The sequence below is a fragment of the Urtica dioica genome, chromosome 5, assembly GCF_054948205.1.
Source record: "Urtica dioica subsp. dioica isolate 48M chromosome 5, U.dioica_male_clone48M_v1_H2, whole genome shotgun sequence".
Lineage (NCBI taxonomy): Eukaryota > Viridiplantae > Streptophyta > Magnoliopsida > Rosales > Urticaceae > Urtica > Urtica dioica.
Window position 1 is genome coordinate 8,977,817 of NC_142760.1, and position 22,089 is coordinate 8,999,905.

At 37.5% G+C, this 22,089-nt stretch overlaps 2 protein-coding genes and 1 long non-coding RNA gene across 3 annotated transcripts; 2 read left to right on the forward strand and 1 right to left on the reverse strand.

Annotated features, from left to right (window-relative positions):
* Positions 1-8,131: 8,131 nt before the first annotated feature.
* LOC149395091 (uncharacterized) lies at positions 8,132-12,250 on the reverse strand. Its single transcript, XM_089614209.1, has 4 exons — positions 10,531-12,250; positions 8,931-9,460; positions 8,619-8,840; positions 8,132-8,557 (listed from the first exon to the last, which is right to left on the reverse strand). Exons 1-4 carry the CDS (start codon positions 12,248-12,250, stop codon positions 8,132-8,134), a joined length of 2,898 nt encoding a protein of 965 aa, XP_089470335.1.
* A 728-nt stretch (positions 12,251-12,978) lies between these two features.
* LOC149395092 (protein DETOXIFICATION 27-like) lies at positions 12,979-17,414 on the forward strand. The gene is made up of 8 exons (XM_089615322.1): positions 12,979-13,322; positions 13,691-14,235; positions 14,534-14,620; positions 14,716-14,772; positions 15,841-16,079; positions 16,173-16,291; positions 16,387-16,476; positions 17,306-17,414. The coding sequence occupies exons 1-8, from the start codon at positions 13,050-13,052 to the stop codon at positions 17,330-17,332; spliced, it is 1,437 nt and encodes a 478-aa protein (XP_089471448.1). The 5' UTR covers positions 12,979-13,049; the 3' UTR covers positions 17,333-17,414.
* Positions 17,415-20,899: 3,485 nt separating this feature from the next.
* LOC149395093 (uncharacterized) lies at positions 20,900-21,716 on the forward strand. The gene is made up of 3 exons (XR_016296951.1): positions 20,900-21,024; positions 21,120-21,209; positions 21,624-21,716. It is a non-coding gene; the product is annotated as an uncharacterized LOC149395093 (long non-coding RNA).
* Positions 21,717-22,089: the final 373 nt, after the last annotated feature.

Sequence of the window (22,089 nt, forward strand, 5' to 3'; positions counted from 1 at the left end):
CCAAAAGGAGTGGATTTAGGTTCTTCACCGAGAGAAATTCACCTAAGCCGCCATAAGGCGCACCTAAGCCGCCATAAGGTGCACTTAAGCCATTTATCCACGACGTAGTCAAAGCCGCCATAAAGCGCACTTAAGTCACCACACTAGACGCAACCTAAGCCGTCTCACCAACGCACCAAGTTGACTAGCGCGACACGGTCAATGACACCAAACATGACGCGCAAATGTCTTCACGACATTCTGACAGACTCGTCCCAACACAAAGAAGAACACATTCGCTTGGGAACAAGGACGCGAACCATACCGCAGTTCGCATGTCTCATGCCAGCCCCCGCAAAGGGCATGCCAACACAATTTCCAAGGGAATGGGAACCAAATCATGCCAAGGTAGAAGACTTATTGAAACAATCGACGACGACGCGTGCTTACCAAAATATGTCATGGCTAATCGGAATAAGAGCACACACCAACGATCAAAATGAGCAGACTTGTTCAAAAAATTAGAAAAATAAAGCATTCAAACTCGAAAGCAAAAACTGTATTTCATATAAAGGAGAAACTGCTCTGAAATTCCTACAAAAGTAAGCGCCAATACAAGTGCTCTTAAAAGGGAAAAATCCTAAAAAGCGAGCGCTAAGCCAAGTGCGCTGAAGAAGGAAATTCCTAATGAAAATGATGCGCTAAACACTTGCAAAGAAAATAAGCGACTACTCATGGTCGACATGTTAGTCTCCGCCATTAGGAGGCTCGACCCCGACAAGCGGCGAGAATAGAGAGTCGAAGAAGGCAAAAGTGACCCCTGAGTGAATTCTCGGCTGCGATAGCTTCCCGACACTCCACCGTTGCAGCGCGCCTAGCCTCCTCTACCCCGACATCAAAGTCGTCTTGCAAGTAGACGCAAGTTGCTCTGCTACGGCCTTCTCCGCAGTCAGTCGAGCGACCTCATCCGCCAAAGAGTTGCGCTTGCACTCCGCCTGGACACAGTCAGCCTCACTCGACTCGTCATGTATGATGTTCATCTCATCCGTCTGGGTGTCCAACTGGCATCGAAGGTCATGCATCTCGCTCCAGAAGACTTCCGTTGATCGAGTCACCACTTCGAGACCTTGACGCACTATAGTCAACTCTCCCGCCATCCTCGCCACCGCTGATTGAGCACGATCACACCGGTCTTGGACGACTTCTAGTTTTACGCGAATCTCTTGAAAATGCTCGATGATACTCACAAACTCTGCCCTTGAGTGATAACCCCGCTCTTCCCGAGTTAGCTGAGATTTCACTAGAGCAAGCTTCTCTTGGACGAGCCCCATGCGCCAAATAAAGTCGTGTAGAATCTTCTCGCCCCGGGTCGTATGCGCAAGCACCTAAAGCGATTAGGAGAGCAAGTCAACGAAAACAAAACCATCGCGAAAGGATGCGGTAAGACAAACAGAGGAAACTTACCCTCTAGGTGTCACAAACGCCATTGCGGAAGAACTCCACATCACTGCTCGACACGATACCCGTCCACACCTTCAAAGGTGACTCCCATTTGACTTCTAAGGCCTTTGCCTCGATCATCGAGTTCGCGCGCTTCGAGTCCAAAGGCGCATCTGGAGGTGCCGAAGACGAGGGTCTCTTCAATGAAGCGTGGGGACCGCACTCCGCAAAGTAACCGATGTAGGACTTGTCCTTTTCGTTCCACGCTGTGATCCGAGAACGAGTCGCTGCCAAAGCCCTCAAGTCTCGAGAAGATCTCGCCAAGCTTTCCCTCGCCCTCGTCCTGGACGAGGAAGCTACAAAACACAACGAAGGTCGGGAGTCTGACCAAAAGAAACTAAAGTCACAAGACGAAAGGCGAAAGTACTTGGAAGACCGACACTCATTGGAGATGATGCAACGCAGGGGATTTCCTCCACCTGTGCAACGTCCTCACGATCATGAGGGAAAGATGGGAACCACCCAATTGACGCCATCAAAGCCAGCTTTCCGAAACTACATGCCCCCACATCGGTACAAAAGTCAGCCAGAGGACCAAACGGGAACGGCGCTAGCCACAAACAAGACCCACACTCACCTGTGGGGAATAAGGGTCGATCTTCCTAACAAGAACGGAGAAGCGCCATAAGGTTGGAACGGCATATGCCTCCCTGAGACCGACTTATGCCTTATGCTTGATCGAACTACGAGCGCAGATCCCCAAGCAATCGAAGTCCTCCGGAGTAACAAAGCCTTCCACCGGATACCACTCCGTCTTCTCCAAGCATCGGATTGCAGCACCAACCTCCATCTCCGAGACCTCGGAATAAGCATGCCTTGGCAAATGTAAAATGGCAGTCACTTTCCAAGATGGCCAAGACGGGCACCATGGTCTTCCCCTAACAAGTCAGGATCAGACCATCATCACTCTTCTAGTCGTCGTTAAGTCCCTCGGACTTCAGCTCGAAGATATCATCAAACAAGATGCCATCAAAGGCAGACATGGGCGGGACCCCGCCCAAAGATCGACAAGATGAGATACGCTCTGCATCCCTCAATCTCTCGCGGGTTGTGCCGCGCATATTCCACTTTTGCGCCGCGCATGGCCAGGTCCATCATAAGGCGCGACACATGGGTCCTCCTCCTCACGAGCGCCACGCCCTGCTGGCGCACATACATCCTCTAGCACCGAGGGTTGAGCGACGGATGCAATCGTGTCCTCCTCGCACACATTGAGTTGTAGCTCCTACCCACTTGGATCATCCTCCACATGTTGATGAATCTTCTCTAATCCCGTAATAGATCGCTTCCTGTATGGTAGAGGTCCTGAAGTAAGTGAGAGAAATCTACATCTGATCTCTAGTAGAGAAAGATAATCGATTTTACATCACACACTCGTGTCGAGAGAGATGAAAAACTGAGAGAGAGCACGTACAGTTGTGAAAAAATATTTGTAATCGCGACGGCAAGGATATCAGTATTCCTCAAACACCAAGCGTAAAACGATTAAAATTCATCGCCCGGGCCTCTCCAGAGACGAACATGGGGGATTAATGTTGTCGATCGTTCTCGAAAAACCCAAAACACTAAACTCCACGAAAAAGCCCATCAAGGCCCACTTCAAACGGACCCAAGGTGAGCCCGCGCTCGCTCGCATCGCAACCACGCACAACGTAGGTTGCGCCCCATGCGCCATAAGCGCTGAAGGCACACACACGGCCAAGGGAGAGTTGGCGCAAATCCCAATGAGGTGTTTAGATCGCACCGTGTTTATGGGATTGAAATCACGGAGTTCCAAGAGGGGGAGAGGGGCGTCGGCCAAGAGAGAGAGAGAGAGAGAGAGAGAGAGAGAGAGAGAGAGAGAGAGAGAGAGAGAGAGAGAGATCTCATGGTCGAAATTTTTGAAGCACAAAAGTGTCTATGTTGCCTTCTCATGAATCCCTATTTATAGTAGTGGAAATGATATATTCTTGGTAGTTTCCAAAATATATTATTTCATTTTATTGTGTTCACACTAGTGAATCAAAGCTTGGTCATTGGATCTCATCTCATGAATCCTACTTTCTCTTTTAGCCATCAGATCAATATCTATGAGATATTATTTTCTGTTTAAATAGAGAATATTTATTAATGAGAGAATAAATGAAATATGTTATTTCCTTTTAAATATTATTCTCTCTTAATATTCATGAGATAGAATAAAGGACAATATCTTATTTTCTTTTAAAGATTATTCTCTCTAAATATTCATGAGAGAGAATAAAGGACAATATCTTATTTCCTTTTAAATATTTTTCTCTTTCCTTTATTTAAACAACTAAAGAGAAAATATTGGTAAGTACCAATATGGCAAGGACAAATTTTGGCACATTGCCAAGGGGGATTGGCGCAAATCCCAATGCCCGAAACCCCTAAAAAATTGTCCACCTCAATAAATGCAATGCCCAATTGCTTAAAACCCAATTAATTATTAATCTATTTTGTCCAACAATAAACAAATAAGTAATTGATTAATTATTTACTTGATCAAACAATAAATAATTAATACTACCATAAATAATTATTTAATTTTGCAAATACCCATATTTCATAATTGATGTTGTCAATCCCGATTACAGCTAGTGAGATTATAATAATGAAAACATTATTATTCGAAAGTTCTTATCCGCCTTTATCAGAGCCGAATCGACTATGGACCTAGTATTAGAAGCTTAACAAATCTGATGAAAAGACGAAAAAGTCATTTCTCTTTTCTACATCGATTTGTCTAATCTTGGTCAGACTCCACCTTGTAAGCCAAGACTGAATCCTCCTTGGTACTAGAATTATATTTACTCATCGTGACGAGTGTTCACTGATATAGTCAGTTCATGATCAAGATCCTCCAGGTTCAACTCGTGTCGAGAAAGGTCAATTAATCCGTTATACCTTTCTTGATACATATATACCCTAAACATTGTTGCTTCCCCAGCGAAAGATTCTTCCGAACGTACAAACTTCGAAAGTGCGGGCAATCTATCGGTTTTGGAATAACCCCTTAGGTGAGTGAATATTCACCTTCGTTCAAAAAGGCTGGATTCTGTATCCGTAAATCACTTCCCACTCGAACCATGGTCTGCAACTCCCAAGACATAAGCTGTGATTAGCATGATATGATATAAATAGTGGAATATAGCTCGGTGCTAATTTATTATTGCTAACCAATTCATTGGTTTAGATAACTAATTTTTCCATTTAATTATTATTGCTAATAAAATGATTCGTCCAGATAACTAATTTTTCCATTTAATTTATAGTTTTTACTAAATTATTTTGAAATGTAGGCTAGTAACCATATCGGTATTACAGTGTCTTTATTGACTCGTTTATTTTCGTTAATGACTGGTTAACAAAATTAACCAACATTAACTAGTTTTCAAAACAATATTTGCCGGTGCCTACTTTGTTACACTGCTCTAAATAAAAATACACTCACGATTTTATTTGTCAATAATCTAAAACATGAATAAAAACGTACAGGACCGGTTTAGTTTTTTATGATGATAGTTGAGAAATTGTATTAAATTATTATCCACTTACGTAAGACAAAACCATTATATAATTTTTGCAAATGTAATATAATGTATATTGTTAATAGTGTTAAGAAAGCAGTTTGCTCCAGGAATTTTGTAACAATCGGAAAATGAATTAAAAATAAAAATGAGAATCACGATAACTCTAAGATGTACCAAAATTTAATGATCCCGCGAAAAATAGTTATGAAATTAATTTTTTGTTATCGTCTATATGACCAGCTTCATTCCACACACACTAGGACAAATAAGGGTTATGGATGCGACAATTGTCGCATCAAAAGGTTTAAAAGTCACATCCAAAAGTCATTTGGGTGCAACTTGTTGCATCCTTTAATCCGTAGCTTATGCTCCTGAATACAACTTGAAACACTCCGTCTCGCGCGAAGGAGTTAACAATAGTGATTTTCGAGAGTCGAGAGGCTCGGTCGTGGTGTTTTTCGAGACAGTGCGATGGTGGTGATTTTCACGGTTTGAGAGAGAGAGAGAGAGGGAGAGAGAGAAAGAGAGAGACCATTTAGGAATTTTAGAGTTTGAAATAAGAGAAGAGAAAAGAGGATGAGAAGAAGAAAAGGTTAAATAGATTTGACATATTAAACTGATTTTCACACTAAAAGGTGGAACAATTCCCACTTTAAATAAAATAGACGAAATAAAAGAATGAAATATATCCCACTAAAAATTTCGAGTTTTTGATGCGACAAAGTAAATCCAATGCTCAATGACACCTTTAGATGTAACATGTCGCATCTAACAGTTAATAAAACCAACTTAAAATATCAACATTTTTTTTTCAGAAGCTCGGTGATTCTTATGGATTCGACAAGCGCGTCTAAAAGTCTTTTAAATGCAATTTTTTTATACGACTTGTCGCATCCAAAAACTGTACGAAGCTAATGACCTAATTTGTCCATATACATCTGACAAACAATCAAAGCTACTGGTATTATTAACCTAGAAAACTTAAAAATAATATAAAAATCATGATAAATAAAAATTTTGGAACGAACGCTTTTACTTAACAATGCCGAAACTATAAAGTCTCGATATATAAATTTATAGATTAAATAGCTTGATTTTAGTTAACAATGCCGAAACTATAAATTAAGTCTCGATATATAAATTTATAGAATAAATAGCTTTTACTTAACAATGCCAAAACTATAAAGTCTCAATATATAAATTTATAGACATATTCATTCCGTATAGAGAGCATTTAACCAATAACCAATAGAACAAAATGAGTAATAAGAAACTAATAATATGAATTTCTTTATTAAAAAATGATATATGTTTGCCGGTAAACAACAGCATGCATGTGTAACCACGTGCTGCTCGTAATATACAATATCAATATTTTTCTCTTAATGTCATGGTTTGTGCCATTACACTCCTTCCATTGAAAAATTTTCAATCACCGTCAGTTGAATGATCACGTTTTTATCACGTGGCTGTCAAATAAAAGGTATTTTTGTAACAAGTAATTTCGATCCGACAAAAATTTTAAACAAAAATCATAACAAAGGTCATGTTTTATTATCTCTCTCTTCTTCTTTCTCACCCAAGTACGTTGTAATCATCTTTGATTTTCTTTTCCTCTATTATTGCGCGAGTATTTTTGAATTTTCCGAAACTCAAGAACAACACCAACCCCATAAATATTTGAAGAACTCAAGAAAGTGTTTGAAAAAGACTCAAAAGGAATTTTGATAAAATTGGTCTCGAGGCAAAACAATCCATCCAAAAAGGTTTTGGTACGTCTTCGTGGTCGAGATTCATACTCTCATATCTTAAAAAATAATTATAAATCCTGGAAATAATTTGAAAGAGACTGAAAGGAAATTTGATGAAATTGGTCTTGAGGTAGAACAGTCCAAGTAAAAGGGGTTTTGGTTCATCTTCCTAGCCGAGATTCGTATCTTCACTTCTGGAGAGCTCCGTCAAGGTTTGTACAAGGTCTTCTTCTATGCACAAAAAAGAAGAAGGAGAGAGAGAGAGAGAGAGAGAGAGAGAGAGAGAGAGAGAGAGAGAGAGAGAGAGAGATTAGTTTATATATTTATTTTCATTTTTCTTTTTAATTTTTTTATGGGAAGGAAAACGGCATTTTGATCAATTTCCTTATAATACGTGATAAAAGCATACATATTTAACTAATAAATTGAGCTCAAAATACACAGATGGACTACAATGACATGAATCATGATACGAAGAAGAAAAGATCAAGGGTTTATATTACGAGATCATCTCCGACGTTGGCGAGGGGGAGGACATTGGCCACATCCACCACTATGCTCCAACGTCAGAAAATCTCAGAGCTTCTAGTGCCTCCCTCGAGTACGCCTTCTTCTTCGACGATGTCTCTGGACGCTCTCTTTGAAATGACGACAACGATCGCCAGACCTGTCATCATGTGGAACGCCTAATTCGATCGCCTAGGATCGCTTTGCCATCGGAGCAGAAGCAATGGCAAGGATGAGGAAGAAGAGGAACACCTCCAATGATAGGGCTTTTCCTCACTGAAAGATTTCTAGAGGAGAGAGAAAGTGAATCTGAGATGTAACTGAATCAAATGATCAGATCGATCTATTCATTAACAAGAGTAGTATTTATATTACATGAAAGTTGTAACTGAATTGTAACAAACTTTAACTAACACACGTGCCTTAGTGGCTAAGTAATCTACTACTCTAATACCCTCCCTCAAGTTCATAATACTAGACACTAGTATTTTGGACTTGAAGAGAATCAACCGTCAGCCTTGACCGCATTTTGATGAAGCGTGGACTCGATGTAGCTTTGGTGAAGACATCAGTGAGTTGATCAGCTGATGGCACATGATTGACCACAACTTCCTGTCGAGCAATCTTCTCCCTCACAAAATAGAGATCTAGCTCGATGTGCTTGGTCCGTGCGTGTATTACTGAGTTGGCTGACATGTGGATAGTGCTGACATTGTCACACCATATCTTAGGAACCTCAGGTTGAGCAAGATGCAGTTCAGTCAGCAACGATTTCACCCATAAAATTTCCGCAGTTAGTGCAGCTAGGCTTCGATATTCAGCCTCAGTGGAAGAACGCGACACTGTGTGTTGCTTTTTCGACTACCAGGAGATGAGATTTGGGCCTAAAAATAGACAATATCCTGTAGTGGATCGTCTATTGTCACAATCCCCCGCCCAATCTGCATCGCTGTACCCCACAAGCCGCAGATCCGACTCAGAGCATGTTCTCATATGAAGACCATACTCTGCCGTGCCTACCAAGTAACGAAGAATGCGTTTGACGGTCTTCCAGTGCATCTCGAGAGGATTCTGCATGAACTGACAGACCCTGTTCACTGAGTAGGCAAGCTCTGGGCGAGTTATAGTAGCATACTGAAGAGCGCCGACAACACTCCGGTATAGAGACGGATCGTCAACAGGATCACTGCCATAGGTAGAGAGTGTGACCCCTGAGGAGAGAGGGGTTGAGGTGGCACGAGAATATTGCATCTTTGTCTTGCACAACAAGTCTTGGACATACTTAGTCTGAGAAATGTGAAAACCAGTGGCAGTTTTCTTAACTTGAATTCCAAGGAAAGTAGTCTACTTCTCCCATGTCTTTAAGAGAGAACTTGACATTGAGTCTAGTAATGAGATTCTGAACATCTTGAGGGTGACTCCCAATGACAAGAATGTCATCTACATAAACCATGACATATATAGTTGAGCCTCCTATAAACCTGGTGAAGAGAGAGTGATCACACTTTGTAGACTGAAAGCCAAACTCCTCCAATGCGTCTCGTAGTTTGTCATACCAGGCCCTTGGAGCCTGTTTAAGCCCATATAACGATTTGTGAAGACGACATACGAGAGAAGAATTGGCTGAGTCAGTGAAGCCCTCTAGTTGCCTCATATATACCTCTTCTTTAAGATCACCATTCAGGAAGGTGTTATTGATGTCTAGTTGTCTCACTTGCCAGTTTTTGCTCAGGGCAATGGTGAGCACAATTCGAATGGTGGTGTGTTTAGCCACTGGACTGAATGTTTCAGTGAAGTCAAATCCTGCAACTTGTGAGAAGCCCTTGGCCACTAGACGAGCTTTGTTTTTGTTGAGGGTGCCATCTGAGTTTTTCTTAACCTTGAACACCCATTTACACCCTATGGCTTTTCTCCCTTCATGAAGCTTGGCTAAGCTCCACGTGCCATTCTTCATTAGAGCATTGTACTCTGACTGCATAGCTGAGTGCCAAGTACTATCAGAGATTGCTTCAGCCACTGAGTTGGGCTCCACTGATGCAAGAAACACACGTGGCTTGTGGATGCCACTCTTTGATCTTGTCTGCATAGAGTGTGTGTTCAGGTCTTTGTTGGAGTCTTCAATGATCTGTACTTGTGTATTAGAAATTGGCAGAGGTCTATGCACATTGGAATCATTAGTTCTAACTACACCTGGTGTTGCATCAAGATTGTGAGGTGAGATTTGGACAGTAGTTGGTGAGTTAGGGTTGAACAAGGGAAGAATATGACTAGACGTGGCATGGGAGTGAGCATTGGAAGACAGGGGTACATGAGATGAACTAGACGTGCCTTTGTGGCTTGCAGAAGAAGGAGTAGAGGACACTGGCTGAGAGAGAGACTAACTTGGGTCTGAGAATTTGGACAAGAAAAGTAAAGGAGTGCAAGGACTAGAGGTAGGATTGGCAATGACACTTTGTTTGATTTTGGAAAAAGGGAACTCAAGCTCATTGAAGACCACATCTCTAGCTATAAAGAATCTGCCTTTGTCATTGAGACACTTAATGCCCTTGTGTTTCAGACTGTACCCTAGGAATGTACAAGGAGAGGACCTGAAATTGAACTTGTGTTGATTATATGGTCTGAGATATGGGAAACACAAACAGCCAAAGGTTTTTAGTGTAGTGTAGTCAGGTTTCTTGTTGTACAGGGTATGGAGAGGGGTGTCAAAGTTGAGGACTACAGTGGGAAGTCGATTTATGAGATACACAGCAGTCCTAAAGGCTTCATCCCAGTATTTCAGAGGCATTGATGACCTGGCAAGAAGAGTTAGACCACAATCTACAATATGTCTGTATTTTCTCTCAGATTTCCCATTTTGCTCATGAATGTGGGGACAGGAAAGTTGATGGTGAATGCCATGTGTGTTCAGAAATTTGGTATAGCCCTATATTCCCCTCCCCAATCAGTTTGTATTGCTTTGACTTTGTGGCCTAATTGAAGTTCAGCTTGTGCTTTGAACAGGGTAAAGGCTTCTAGAGCTTCAGATTTGTTTTTCAGCAGATAAATCCAGGTATACCTAGAGTAGCTATCAATGAAGTGAATGTAGTATCTATAGCCACTACTAGAAATCATAGGTGCTGGACCCCAAATATCTGAATAAATCATTTCAAATGGTGTTGTGTGCTTGGTGTTTGAGATATGAAAAGGAGTTTTATGTAGTTTACCAAGACAGCAAGATGAGCAAACAAAATCTGAGTCTTTATTAATATTGTCAAGGTTACAGGATTTGAGAACCTTCTTCACAACATGTCCAGAAGGGTGTCCTAACCTATTGTGCCAGAGTTGATAAGCCTTTGCACTAGACTCTTGATTACACTTAGTAGAAGACAAGAAACAAGAAATATTTTGGACTGGTTCAGTGGCTTTTTGTGGTTGACTGACTGATCTTGATAGAGGCATTTGAGTGGAGTCAAACACATAGAGTCCAGCTTTAACAATCCCCTTCATCAGTGTAGCCTTGGAACTGAGATCCTTGACAACACAAAACGATGGGTGAAATTCAAAGAAGACTCTATTGTCTTGTGCAAATTGAGACACAGATAGCAGGTTTTTGGTAATTTTTGGAACATGTAAGAGCTTTTTGAGTATGAGAGTCTTAGATGCATCAATAGGTGAGTTGAAATATGAGTTACCAATATGAGATATGCATAGACCCTTACCATCTCCCATATGCACTTGGTCATGACCAAAGAATTCTGATTTGTTGGTGAAGTGGCTTGTGTCAGCTGTGAGATGGTTGGTAGCTCCTGAGTCTGGATACCATTCTGAACCTGTATTGCCATTAGTCCAGTCTGAATCTTGCGAGGCCATCATAGCATACATTTGCTCATCTGTCTGATTTTCTTCGAGTCCAATTGGAGCTGACATGGCTGCTAGGTTGCCTTGAACTCTGTTTGCCTGATTTTGAAGTTGTTGTGGCCCTGAAAAGTTGTGGTCGAACCTATAGTAACACTGTGTTATTACATGTCCCATTTTACCACACAATTTACATTGTGGCTTTCCAGTTTGGCTTTTGAATCCTCCACGACCACGACCTCTTGTAGCAGACGTGTTGTTGAAGTTTGTGGTGTGAGGAAGGTGCTTCAGTTGTTGTTGATTGAAGCTTCCATTGTTATTGTTGTAGTTATTGTTGAATTGAGGATTTCTGCGCCTATTGTTGTTTATTCCTGAGTAGGCTAGATTTGCCGTTGGATTGTCAAGAGAGAGCTGATCAAAACCAAGATCAGTGCTCCGATTTCGCCTTTGGATGTATGCTTCTTGAGATAGCATAAGAGATTCGATCTCATCCACAGAGTATGGATCGAGCCTTGAATTGATCGCGATCATGAACGTCTCATACTCCAATGGCAATCCGTCGAACACTGCATCTATGTGCTCTTTTGTAGTGGTCTTGTGCCCAACCATATTCAATAGATCGATGCAGTTCTGGATTTTCAACAGGAAATCACTCATTGACATTGATTGCTTCTTTGTGTTCTCAAGCTGAGTTTTGTATTGCGCTTGTTTAGCGCGTACCTGAGTAGCGAAGTAGGTTTGTAGATGAGACCATACTTGCGCCGATGTCTCTGAATTGATGAACCTGGAAAGCAATCCCTCCGTCATCGAGGAGAGAAGCCATGAGAGGATGAGCTGGTCTTGCTGTTCCCAATCGAGAAACTCTGGATTCTGAATTCCATTTGTTTTGTCTTGATATGATGAGAACTCGCATGGTTGAGGAAAATTCTCCGATAGGAAGCGCTGAAGGCGATGACCTTTGATTGTTGTGGAAACTTGCTTTTTCCAGACCAGGAAGTTGTTTTGATCGAGCTTCGCTGGAATTGGATTTGAGAACGTAACTGGAGCGAACTTTGTCGCCGTGTGAACTCCATTGGTATTCGCTTGGCGATCCATCGATTGAACATTTGAATGTCCTCCGAGATCTGAGCTCAAGCGATCAGCCATGGTGGAAAAGGAGAGAGGATCAATTTCCGATCACCGGATTTGACGCTCTGATACCATGAATGATTTCTAGACGAGAGAGAAAGTGAATCTGAGATGTAACTGAATCAAATGATCAGATCGATCTATTCATTAACAAGAGTAGTATTTATATTACATGAAAGTTGTAACTGAATTGTAACAAACTTTAACTAACACACGTGCCTTAGTGGCTAAGTAATCTAGTACTCTAATACTCACCATTGGCAATTTCGATTTTGTTTGGGTCAGCCGATTCGGGGAAAAGGGCGCATTGTTGGAAATCTAATTAATGTTGACTATTTGTCTAAATAAATTCATAACTTGTCTAATAATTTAATCTCCCACATTTAAAAAGGTTAGATACTAACAAATCTCTATATTTTACTTTTTTTTATATGTTAACCGTTATAATTATTAGCATATTTTACAACCCTAAAAAACAATAAAAGTAATTCCTAATATGTGATTAGTTTCTTGAAGGAAATTCAAGGCATTCCTCTACACAGCTCCGATTCGCATCGATCTATTTATTGTAAACAAATAAATGGGAACGATAGCATTGATTTACTAGTTTATTTATAAAAAAAAACATACCTGCCCATTCTCTACTGCGTGTGGACTTACTCTAGTTTTTATGACTTTTATAATAAAAACACGATCATATCATTATGCTATTTAAAAGTGGTACGTGGTCATCAACAAGCAAATAAAGCGTTTCTTTGTTCAGACGTTGCTTACTAAAATAAACAAAAATAAAAATAACAAACCGGCCGCGGCGGTTATGGAGGGCCAGCCAGATTGTACTCCATTGTTAGAAGACCATTCACCGGAATTATACAAAAATCGTCAAGATTTTGATGGTCATGAAAAGCCGGCGATTTTGAGTGAGTCACTGAAGCTGTGGAGGATAGTAGGACCGGCAATATTCTTCCGAGCAAGCAACTACTCGATGATCACGATTGCTCAAGCCATCGCTGGACAAATCGGCAATCTTGAGCTCGCCGCTCTCTCTCTTGCTTACAACGTCATCATCGGATTCGATTTTGGACTTCTTGTATGCCTCTTTTCTCTAAATCTCACTCACATAGTGTAATTTGTTTTTGTAACGAGTCATTTGAGTTAAATATCCAGTTAAGAAAACATGCCTATTTTTATTTTTATTTTTATTATACAAGAACAGAAAAATAAAAAAATTCTCTCTCTCTCTCTCTTTAGTTTTTTTTTGTTTTTTTTTTTCGTATGGATTTTTATAATATGAAACCATCCGCAAATTATCAGCTAACAAAATTTATAATCTTAAAACTTTACGATGACTCCATTAGGATCTTTTGTAATAATTCTGTATGGCTATACATGCATACGTACAGTAATATAGATATATATATATATATATATATATATATATATATATATATTTTATAGCTAGGAATGGCTAGTGCCCTGGAAACGTTGTGTGGACAAGCTTTCGGAGCAAAAAAGTACAGCATGTTAGGGATATACCTCCAGAGAGCTTGGGTCATACTATTCCTAATTGCGGTTTTGATGGTCCCGATATTCGTGTACGCGTCGCCGATCATGATCCTCATGGGCCAAGATCCGGCGGTGGCCCAACTCACGGGCGACGTGGCGCGCTGGATTATCCCGCTCCACATTTGCCTCGCGTTTCTGTTTCCGGTCCAACGGTTCCTCCAATGCCAGCTCAAAAACTTTGTAATGGCGGCCGTGTCCTTCGGGGTCTTATTGGTTCACGTCCTTCTTTGTTGGGCTGCCGTGTCGTGGCTCGACTTTGGAGTTGACGGCGTGGCCGTGGCTTTGAGTTGCTCGTGGTGGCTCTTGTGCTTGGTTTTGATCCTCTACGCCATTTGTGGTGGGTGTCCTTTGACTTGGGAGTTAGGGTTTTCGTTTGAGGCCTTTTCAGGTTTATGGGAATTCGCTAAGCTCTCTGCTGCTTCCGGGGTCATGATCTGGTACAAATAATATCTGAATCATTATGCGAGTTTGCTTTTTGGTTTCTACGCTAATTTTTGTAGTTTAAAGCCTTAAAGTTTATAACTATTGTTTTTGTAGCAAGTTGAAATATATCGACAAACTTAATTATCTTGTTAATTTAAAGGAAAAAAAATATTTAATGTGGCTGTAAATTCAATAACTAAAAGTTCACACGTGAATTTTAGTGTTTAGAGTAAGATATTGTTTTAATCTTATGTTTTTTTCATTCTACCATTTTTGTTAGGGTTGTAATTTATTTTTCATGCTTTTTAACAGCTTGGAGAATTGGTACTACAGAATATTGATTTTAATAGCTGGAGCGCTCAGCAATGCAGAGATTGATTTGGATGCGGTGTCCATCTGGTTAGAATTAAAATTCTTGTGCTCAATTAACGAGTAAATATTATTTTATTCATTTATTTGTTTACTTATTTAATGATTATTGAAAACTTGTGCAGCATGTCAATAAACAGTTGGCAGATGATGATACCTTTATCTTTCTTTGCTGGTGCAGGGTAAGATCAGTTAAACCTCCATAAAGATTATTAAAAGCGTGTGGTCGAGCATAATCATTTTTTTGTTTTTTTCTAGCATTGAACCAATTGATTTATAATAATTAATTTCAACATATAATCATAATTTGCCTATAATTGATGCTTTACAATGACAATATATGCTAGGCCAGAGCTACCTTTTAATTTTTGGTCTTTTAGATATATAGTCATATTTATATTTTTAGATTGTTATTTAGTCAACTTTAGTAAATATTTGATAAATAGTCATGTCTATGTATTTACACCTTTAAATTGACTAAAATATCTCATTTTATTTACACACTGAGCGGGCAATAAAATGGGGTATTTTAGTCAATTTACGAGTGTAAATTCGTAGACGTGCCTATTTACCAAATATTTACTAAAGGTTGACTAAATAGCAATCTAAAAGTGTTAATATGGCTAATAATTTGTTAATTATTTATTTTATTTTCCAAGTCCAAGAGAGGTCTACACTTGAGTCCGATCGAAAGCTTTTTTTACTGGCTGGAATCGGATCGGATCGGGCTTGAGGATTAAAACCTTTGGTTCGATTTGGGGCAAGCCCTCCATCTTTAGGTCCAAAGAAAAACCTTAAATCGAACTAAAAAAGTACAAACCAAGCAAAGATAATAAATATATATACTTTTTTATTTGAAAAATAAATTATTAATGTGAAGAACTTTATTTTTAATTAAAAAATAATCAAATAATTAATACTAAAATTCAATTTAAGTAGGAGGCGTTTCCTGTATAAAATAATAAATATATTTTATTTTATACCAACCAATCCTAAGTTGAGCTTTTTTGAGGGCCCGGAACAAGTTGAGTTTGTTGACCAACACCTAGGCTCTTCAACAGGTCGGGTTATACTCGACCCTTTTTTCGAAAAGCATCAATCAGGCCTAAAACTCCTAAAAAAGAGTCTAGCCAGGTGGCCGATAAGCGGTCCAGCTTAATTGGCACGTCTATGCTGACTATATCCGCGCCGATTTTACTATTAATAATCAATGATAAGAACTTCCCGATAAAATGTTAGTTTATTTACAGAGTAAGGGTCGCTAACGAGCTCGGTGGCGGAGATGGAAAAGCAGCAAAACGTGCTGCGAAAACATCGGTGATAACATCAGCGATTATTGGTGTTCTATGCTGGTTCATCATTATGCTTTTCAATGACAATATCGCTCGATTGTTCTCATCAAGTGACACTGTTATAGAAGCTGTGAATGACCTAAAAGTCCTCTTGGCCTTCACGGTGCTTCTCAACAGCGTTCAGCCTGTTCTTTCAGGTATAAATAAACATATATATATATATATATATATATATATATACTTAATAGTATTCTCGCTTTTTATCTATATTTATTTGTGACGAATTGCAGGCGTGGCAGTGGGATCAGGCTGGCAATCCTACGTGGCATTTGTCAATTTAGGTTGCTACTACATCATTGGAGTTCCACTTGGATATCTTCTGGGATTTCCTTTAGGCCTAGGCGTAAAGGTTATTACAATCTTTTTCCTTATTTAAATAATTTTCTCTGAATTAAATGGATCATTAATAATTTATATGTGGTTTGAACTTGAATTATGATAAAGGGGGTTTGGATTGGGATGATATTTGGAGGAGCGGGAATCCAAACTGTTATATTGACGATCATGGTTGCTTGCTGCAACTGGGAAAAAGAGGTATATAATAGGGTCAAATTCTTTCTTTAAAAAAAAAAAAAAAAGTGTCACTGGATTAGTTGTAAAATGAAATGTACTAGTGGATTAGTTGTAGAATATTATAATGGAATTTAAAAACATGTGTATATAATGCTACGAAATCTTACCTTTAATTTTAAACTCTACCACAAACTTCTCGTCGGTTATTGCGCATAATGATTTGTGCTCATATTTATATAAAAAAAAATATTCACGTCCACCGAAAATTTACACAAATTCAAAGGCCATGTTTGTTTCTTATCTCAAAAACTGTTTTTTAGTTTTTGAGTTGAAAAAATTGAAAACAAAAATTGAAAACATGTTTGGTAAAGTGTTTTCGGAAAAAATTTTCAAAAAATTTTGAAATTGTTTTGGAAAAAAGTAAAGAAAACTGAATACAAATAAAATGTGTTTTTGAAATTTTTTTTCTTCTCTTCTCTACTCTTTCTCCTCATCTTCTCTTTTCATTCTTTCAAAAACAAAAATGAAAACTATACCAAACACTTTTTTCAGTTTTTTCACTTTCTCAAAAACAAAAATGAAAACTGTACCAAACAACTTTTTGAAAACAACTACAAAACAGTTTTTCAATACAATTACAAAAATTAGAAAACAGAAAACAAAAAACTTTTTGAGTTAACTACCGAACACAACCAAAGATATATGGGTTTTCTTAGCATTAAACTGATTATTGAAATATTGTGGTAGGCTGTAAAATTAAATGATAACATAATAATTAGAGAATGTCTATGTCACTTGTCAAACACTATTCTGTCATAAAATCTAATTGAATTGGGTCAAAACTGCACAGGTGGAGAAAGCGGGAAATCGCAAATAAACCCAGTAGAAATTCGGAGATCAACAGTTCAAAAGCTATAAAGAGATGTTGTAGACCATCAATAATATATATATATATATATATATATATATATATATATATGTTTTAGATATCTCGGTTTAAATGTATTTTAACTATGCTTTTAATATAAGTATTTATCCTTCTTTCTCTCTAATATCATCCTAATTCCTTAGTTGGTTTATTAAATTTAGTATATTCATCCCATTAGTTACCAAATTTTTCAGCTAAAACCATTAACATACTTTATGTAAAATACTTAAAACTTAACTTAAAGCAATAAAATACACTTCTCGATTGAAATCGAGCCTCAAGGTTTGGGTGATACGAAATCGGCGATCCGAAAGAGGACTTCTCCCAAGTCTACATGAAATATTTTATGACAAGTGTTTTATGAGATTTCCGATCTTCGAAAATCTCCTTTTTTTTCATATATATGCACTCTTGAGATTGCTATATCCCCTTAGCCTCGAATTAGAATTTAATCTTAAGGTTCGCGATCTTCTTCGCCTCCTTGTAGCTAAGAAAAATATTAACAAAAAATTAGGTAAATAGCCAACTAAAACGTTTGGAATTGCTATATAACTAACGTTTCGTAAATCTTCGATAAATAGTCATAAAGATGACGTGACCTAAAAAATGAAAGTGACTATTTACCTAAGGTTTACGTCTGTAAATATATGAAAGTGGCTATTTACTTAAGATTCATGAAACGTTTACTATTTACCAATGTCAAACTGTAAATGTGGTTGTGGTAGGACTCTCGAAGATACAACCAATTTTCTTGGAGTTGATTTAAGTCCTTCGCAAACTTAACACTGAGTGGGCTTGCTTTTTGAATCTCAGTGTATTCGAACAGAGTTTTGGGATGAGGCCACAATCCTTAACAAAAAAAATGTGAATCTTCTATATATGTTCGCAATAATAAGGAAAATACACAACTTAAACGTTTGACATTGCTAAATAACCAACGTTTGGTAAATCTTAGGTAAATAGCCACTTTCGGACGTAAATCATAGATAAATAGTCACTTTCGAATTTTCTATTTACTTAAGATTTACAACTGAAAGTGACTATTTACTTAAGATTTACCAAACGTTGGCTATTTAGCAATGTCAAATATTTAAGTTGACTATTTTCCTAATTTTCTGTTTATTCATTCGCGAACGTTGTCAACCTGTGTTGGAAACGACTGCAAAGTTTTGAAAAATGTTTTGACATAACAATCATGGCGGAAAACAAAGAACAAATTCTTTATTTCTCAAAAATCGGTTTAAGAGACCCTACACATAAGCTGGTTATTATATGGGATCTCGCGAGACCTCATTTCCCGTATTATTAGCACCATGTTAGAAATGGATAAAAAACCAAATTATGAAATTATGAAATGTACCATCCGGGAAATGAGACGGATTCAGAATCCCCATTTAGCACCATTTAGTATCATTTTTTTTAGTTATATTTTTTTTTAAAATAGTAAATAGGGAATTTTTTTTTTAATTGTATTCATAATTAAAGTAAAAGATTGGAGAAAATATGAGAATCTCGGAACCGCAAAATATGCTACTGGGAACTTTTTGATACCGTTAAAAATGGTTTCGAAATTTTCCAATACTATTTTTTACGGTTCCAAAAGTCAAATTTCACACAAAATGTGAGACGGGACCAATAGATCTCATTTCTCGGGTTTCACAAGATCACTAATTGCTGGAAGCAGCTAGCTATCTTTTATTTTGGCATCTTTCTCCCGATGTGCTTCTTTTTTATTGTTAAAGACTAACCATAAAAAAAAAGTCTTCAATAATTTTAAACACAATCATGTATATTTGTGTATGGACACAAATGAATGAATGTGAGTTGAAATTGATATGGAAGCACTAGATTACAAAAGTTTGAAAAATCAGGTAATTAAAATTTGGGAAAATATCAAAACTATCCCTCGTGTTTAATCGAAATGCGAGATTTATCCCCTCTATTTCTAGAAATATCAGACATATCCCTTTAGTTTAATATAAATGACATATACCTCCCCTAAAAAAATGTTATATTACAAATATCACCCTTTTCGTTTATTTTTTACAAAAAAATAATTTGAACTCCCCAAAATACCCTTAATAGAATAAATATTTATTTACTATTTTATTAAAAAAAATCAAAATCCCTCTTTATAAAAAAAAATGCTGAACTTTTTATAAAGAAATTTTTTAATTTAAATTTTTTTTATATAGAATAAAAAATAAAAAATTATTTCATTAAGGGTATTTTGGGGAGTTCAAATTATTTTTTGTAAAAAATAAACGAAAAAGGGTGATATTTGTAATATAACATTTTTTAGGGGATGTATATGTCATTTATATTAAACTGAAGGGATATGTCTGATATTTCTAGAAATAAAGAGGATAAATCTCGCATTTCGATTAAACACGAGGGATACTATTGATATTTTCCCTTAAATTTTTTGGCGAATTATCAAACTGGCCCGAACCCCTAAGTACCTGCAAAAGCGTATTTCGTGCCACCTACCATTTAAGTAACGTGAAATACATGTCATTGAATAATGCACCCGATTTTCCACAAATAATTGTAACAGTTTTTATGCGAAATCATTCATATAATATCTCTATATATTATATGATATCCACAGACACACAGCTTTTATGTACGACAAATACGTGTTCGTCGTGTAACCTGACTTTGATTAAATATATTTTTAATCAAAGATATATTTCATTTAAAATAAAGAGCTACTAATGAGCAATGAGCAAGTTTCAAAACAACGAAATGCCACACCTAAACCGACTAGAACAGTTGAACAAGGTGTCACTTAAGAATCACCGACATCTAAACATAGGAATAAACCATTACAAAAATTGAGATCATACAACGCTTAAAACAGTTGTAAAATCAAAATTGAGATACTACAACGCTGAAAAACAGTTGTAAAATTGAGATCTTCACAAAGTTGTTCATGGCATCTTCATAACTTAGTACTTCACCAATATGTCTTATCTATGTCACATAGTGAATCTAGAACTCTGACTTTCTCAAATGAGCGTACGTAAGCGCTATGAAATGACATGTCTCATTTTAGGATTTAGGTAAGCATGATGCAGTTCATACATAGTGACTCTGAGACAGAAGAGGTTAAATGGTTAGTTCTTACAATGTCTCTAGAAGTGCAATTGTCAATTCAGTACCTTCAGAAGATACCTAGGATGAACTATAAAGTCTCCAACTCTCTATGCCTCATAACCAGACATCATAGATTTTCCTAACAGTCATACTGAGATCAATAGCCGTTCGATCCTTAGATTGTGAATATACTGTTTTAAGCAAACCATAAAGAGTTTGTTCATGCAAATCTACATTTGACTCTTCATTTGTTGTTGGGTTTGTTTAAGGAGTAAATTACTATGGTGTATCATAAAGCTTCAAATAGACAAAAAAGAATGAATCAAAGTTTCAACTTTTATTATTCAGATATATATATATATATATATATATATATAATAGTATTCTCGCTTTTTATCTATATTTATTTGTGACGAATTGCAGGCGTGGCAGTGGGATCAGGCTGGCAATCCTACGTGGCATTTGTCAATTTAGGTTGCTACTACATCATTGGAGTTCCACTTGGATATCTTCTGGGATTTCCTTTAGGCCTAGGCGTAAAGGTTATTACAATCTTTTTCCTTATTTAAATAATTTTCTCTGAATTAAATGGATCATTAATAATTTATATGTGGTTTGAACTTGAATTATGATAAAGGGGGTTTGGATTGGGATGATATTTGGAGGAGCGGGAATCCAAACTGTTATATTGACGATCATGGTTGCTTGCTGCAACTGGGAAAAAGAGGTATATAATAGGGTCAAATTCTTTCTTTAAAAAAAAAAAAAAGTGTCACTGGATTAGTTGTAAAATGAAATGTACTAGTGGATTAGTTGTAGAATATTATAATGGAATTTAAAAACATGTGTATATAATGCTACGAAATCTTACCTTTAATTTTAAACTCTACCACAAACTTCTCGTCGGTTATTGCGCATAATGATTTGTGCTCATATTTATGTAAAAAAAAATATTCACGTCCACTGAAAATTTACACAAATACAAAGATATATGGGTTTTCCTAGCATTAAACTGATTATTGAAATATTGTGGTAGGCTGTAAAATTAAATGATAACATAATAATTAGAGAATGTCTATGTCACTTGTCTCAAACACTATTCTGTCATAAAATCTAATTGAATTGGGTCAAAACTGTACAGGTGGAGAAAGCGGGAAATCGCAAATAAACCCAGCAGTAGAAATTCGGAGATCAACAGTTCAAAAGCTATAAAGAGATGTTGTAGACCATCAATAATATATATATATATATATATATATATATATATATACCGTTTCGAAATAATAATAATAATATATATATTGTTGACCTGTAAAACTAGTACAACAATATCTTACGAAAATACACAGACTCCGAGTAGGTGAACTTCGAGTACAAAGATGGTTTAGGCAAGACTTTCTCTTTATACCGACGAATCTAATATAAGAGAGCAATGTTTACAAGAGGTCCTAAGTAGAAAAAAAATAAGAAAAGTATTCAAGAGTGCCCTCTCCTTGAGAATCTTCGTAAGTTCCTATTTATACTCGTCTGGGGTTGCTTCCTTCTTCACACAGTCGTGGGTTCTGACGGTTATTCTGGGGAACGTGGGGTGATCAATCCCACGTTCT

Bases quoted from the DNA above. Each gene is read 5' to 3' on its own strand.
- LOC149395092 (XM_089615322.1), top strand. From the start codon at position 13,050: ATGGAGGGCCAGCCAGATTGTACTCCATTGTTAGAAGACCATTCACCG. The intron at 13,323-13,690 runs GTATGCCTCTTT...TATATTTTATAG, and splicing joins GATTCGATTTTGGACTTCTT to CTAGGAATGGCTAGTGCCCT. The intron at 14,621-14,715 runs GTTAGAATTAAA...AAACTTGTGCAG, and splicing joins TTGGATGCGGTGTCCATCTG to CATGTCAATAAACAGTTGGC.
- LOC149395091 (XM_089614209.1), bottom strand. From the start codon at position 12,250: ATGGCTGATCGCTTGAGCTCAGATCTCGGAGGACATTCAAATGTTCAA. The intron at 9,461-10,530 runs GTAACCTTGACA...ATGCAACACCAG, and splicing joins GAAGAAGGTTCTCAAATCCT to GTGTAGTTAGAACTAATGAT. The intron at 8,558-8,618 runs GTAGACTACTTT...CACATTTCTCAG, and splicing joins CTCTTAAAGACATGGGAGAA to ACTAAGTATGTCCAAGACTT.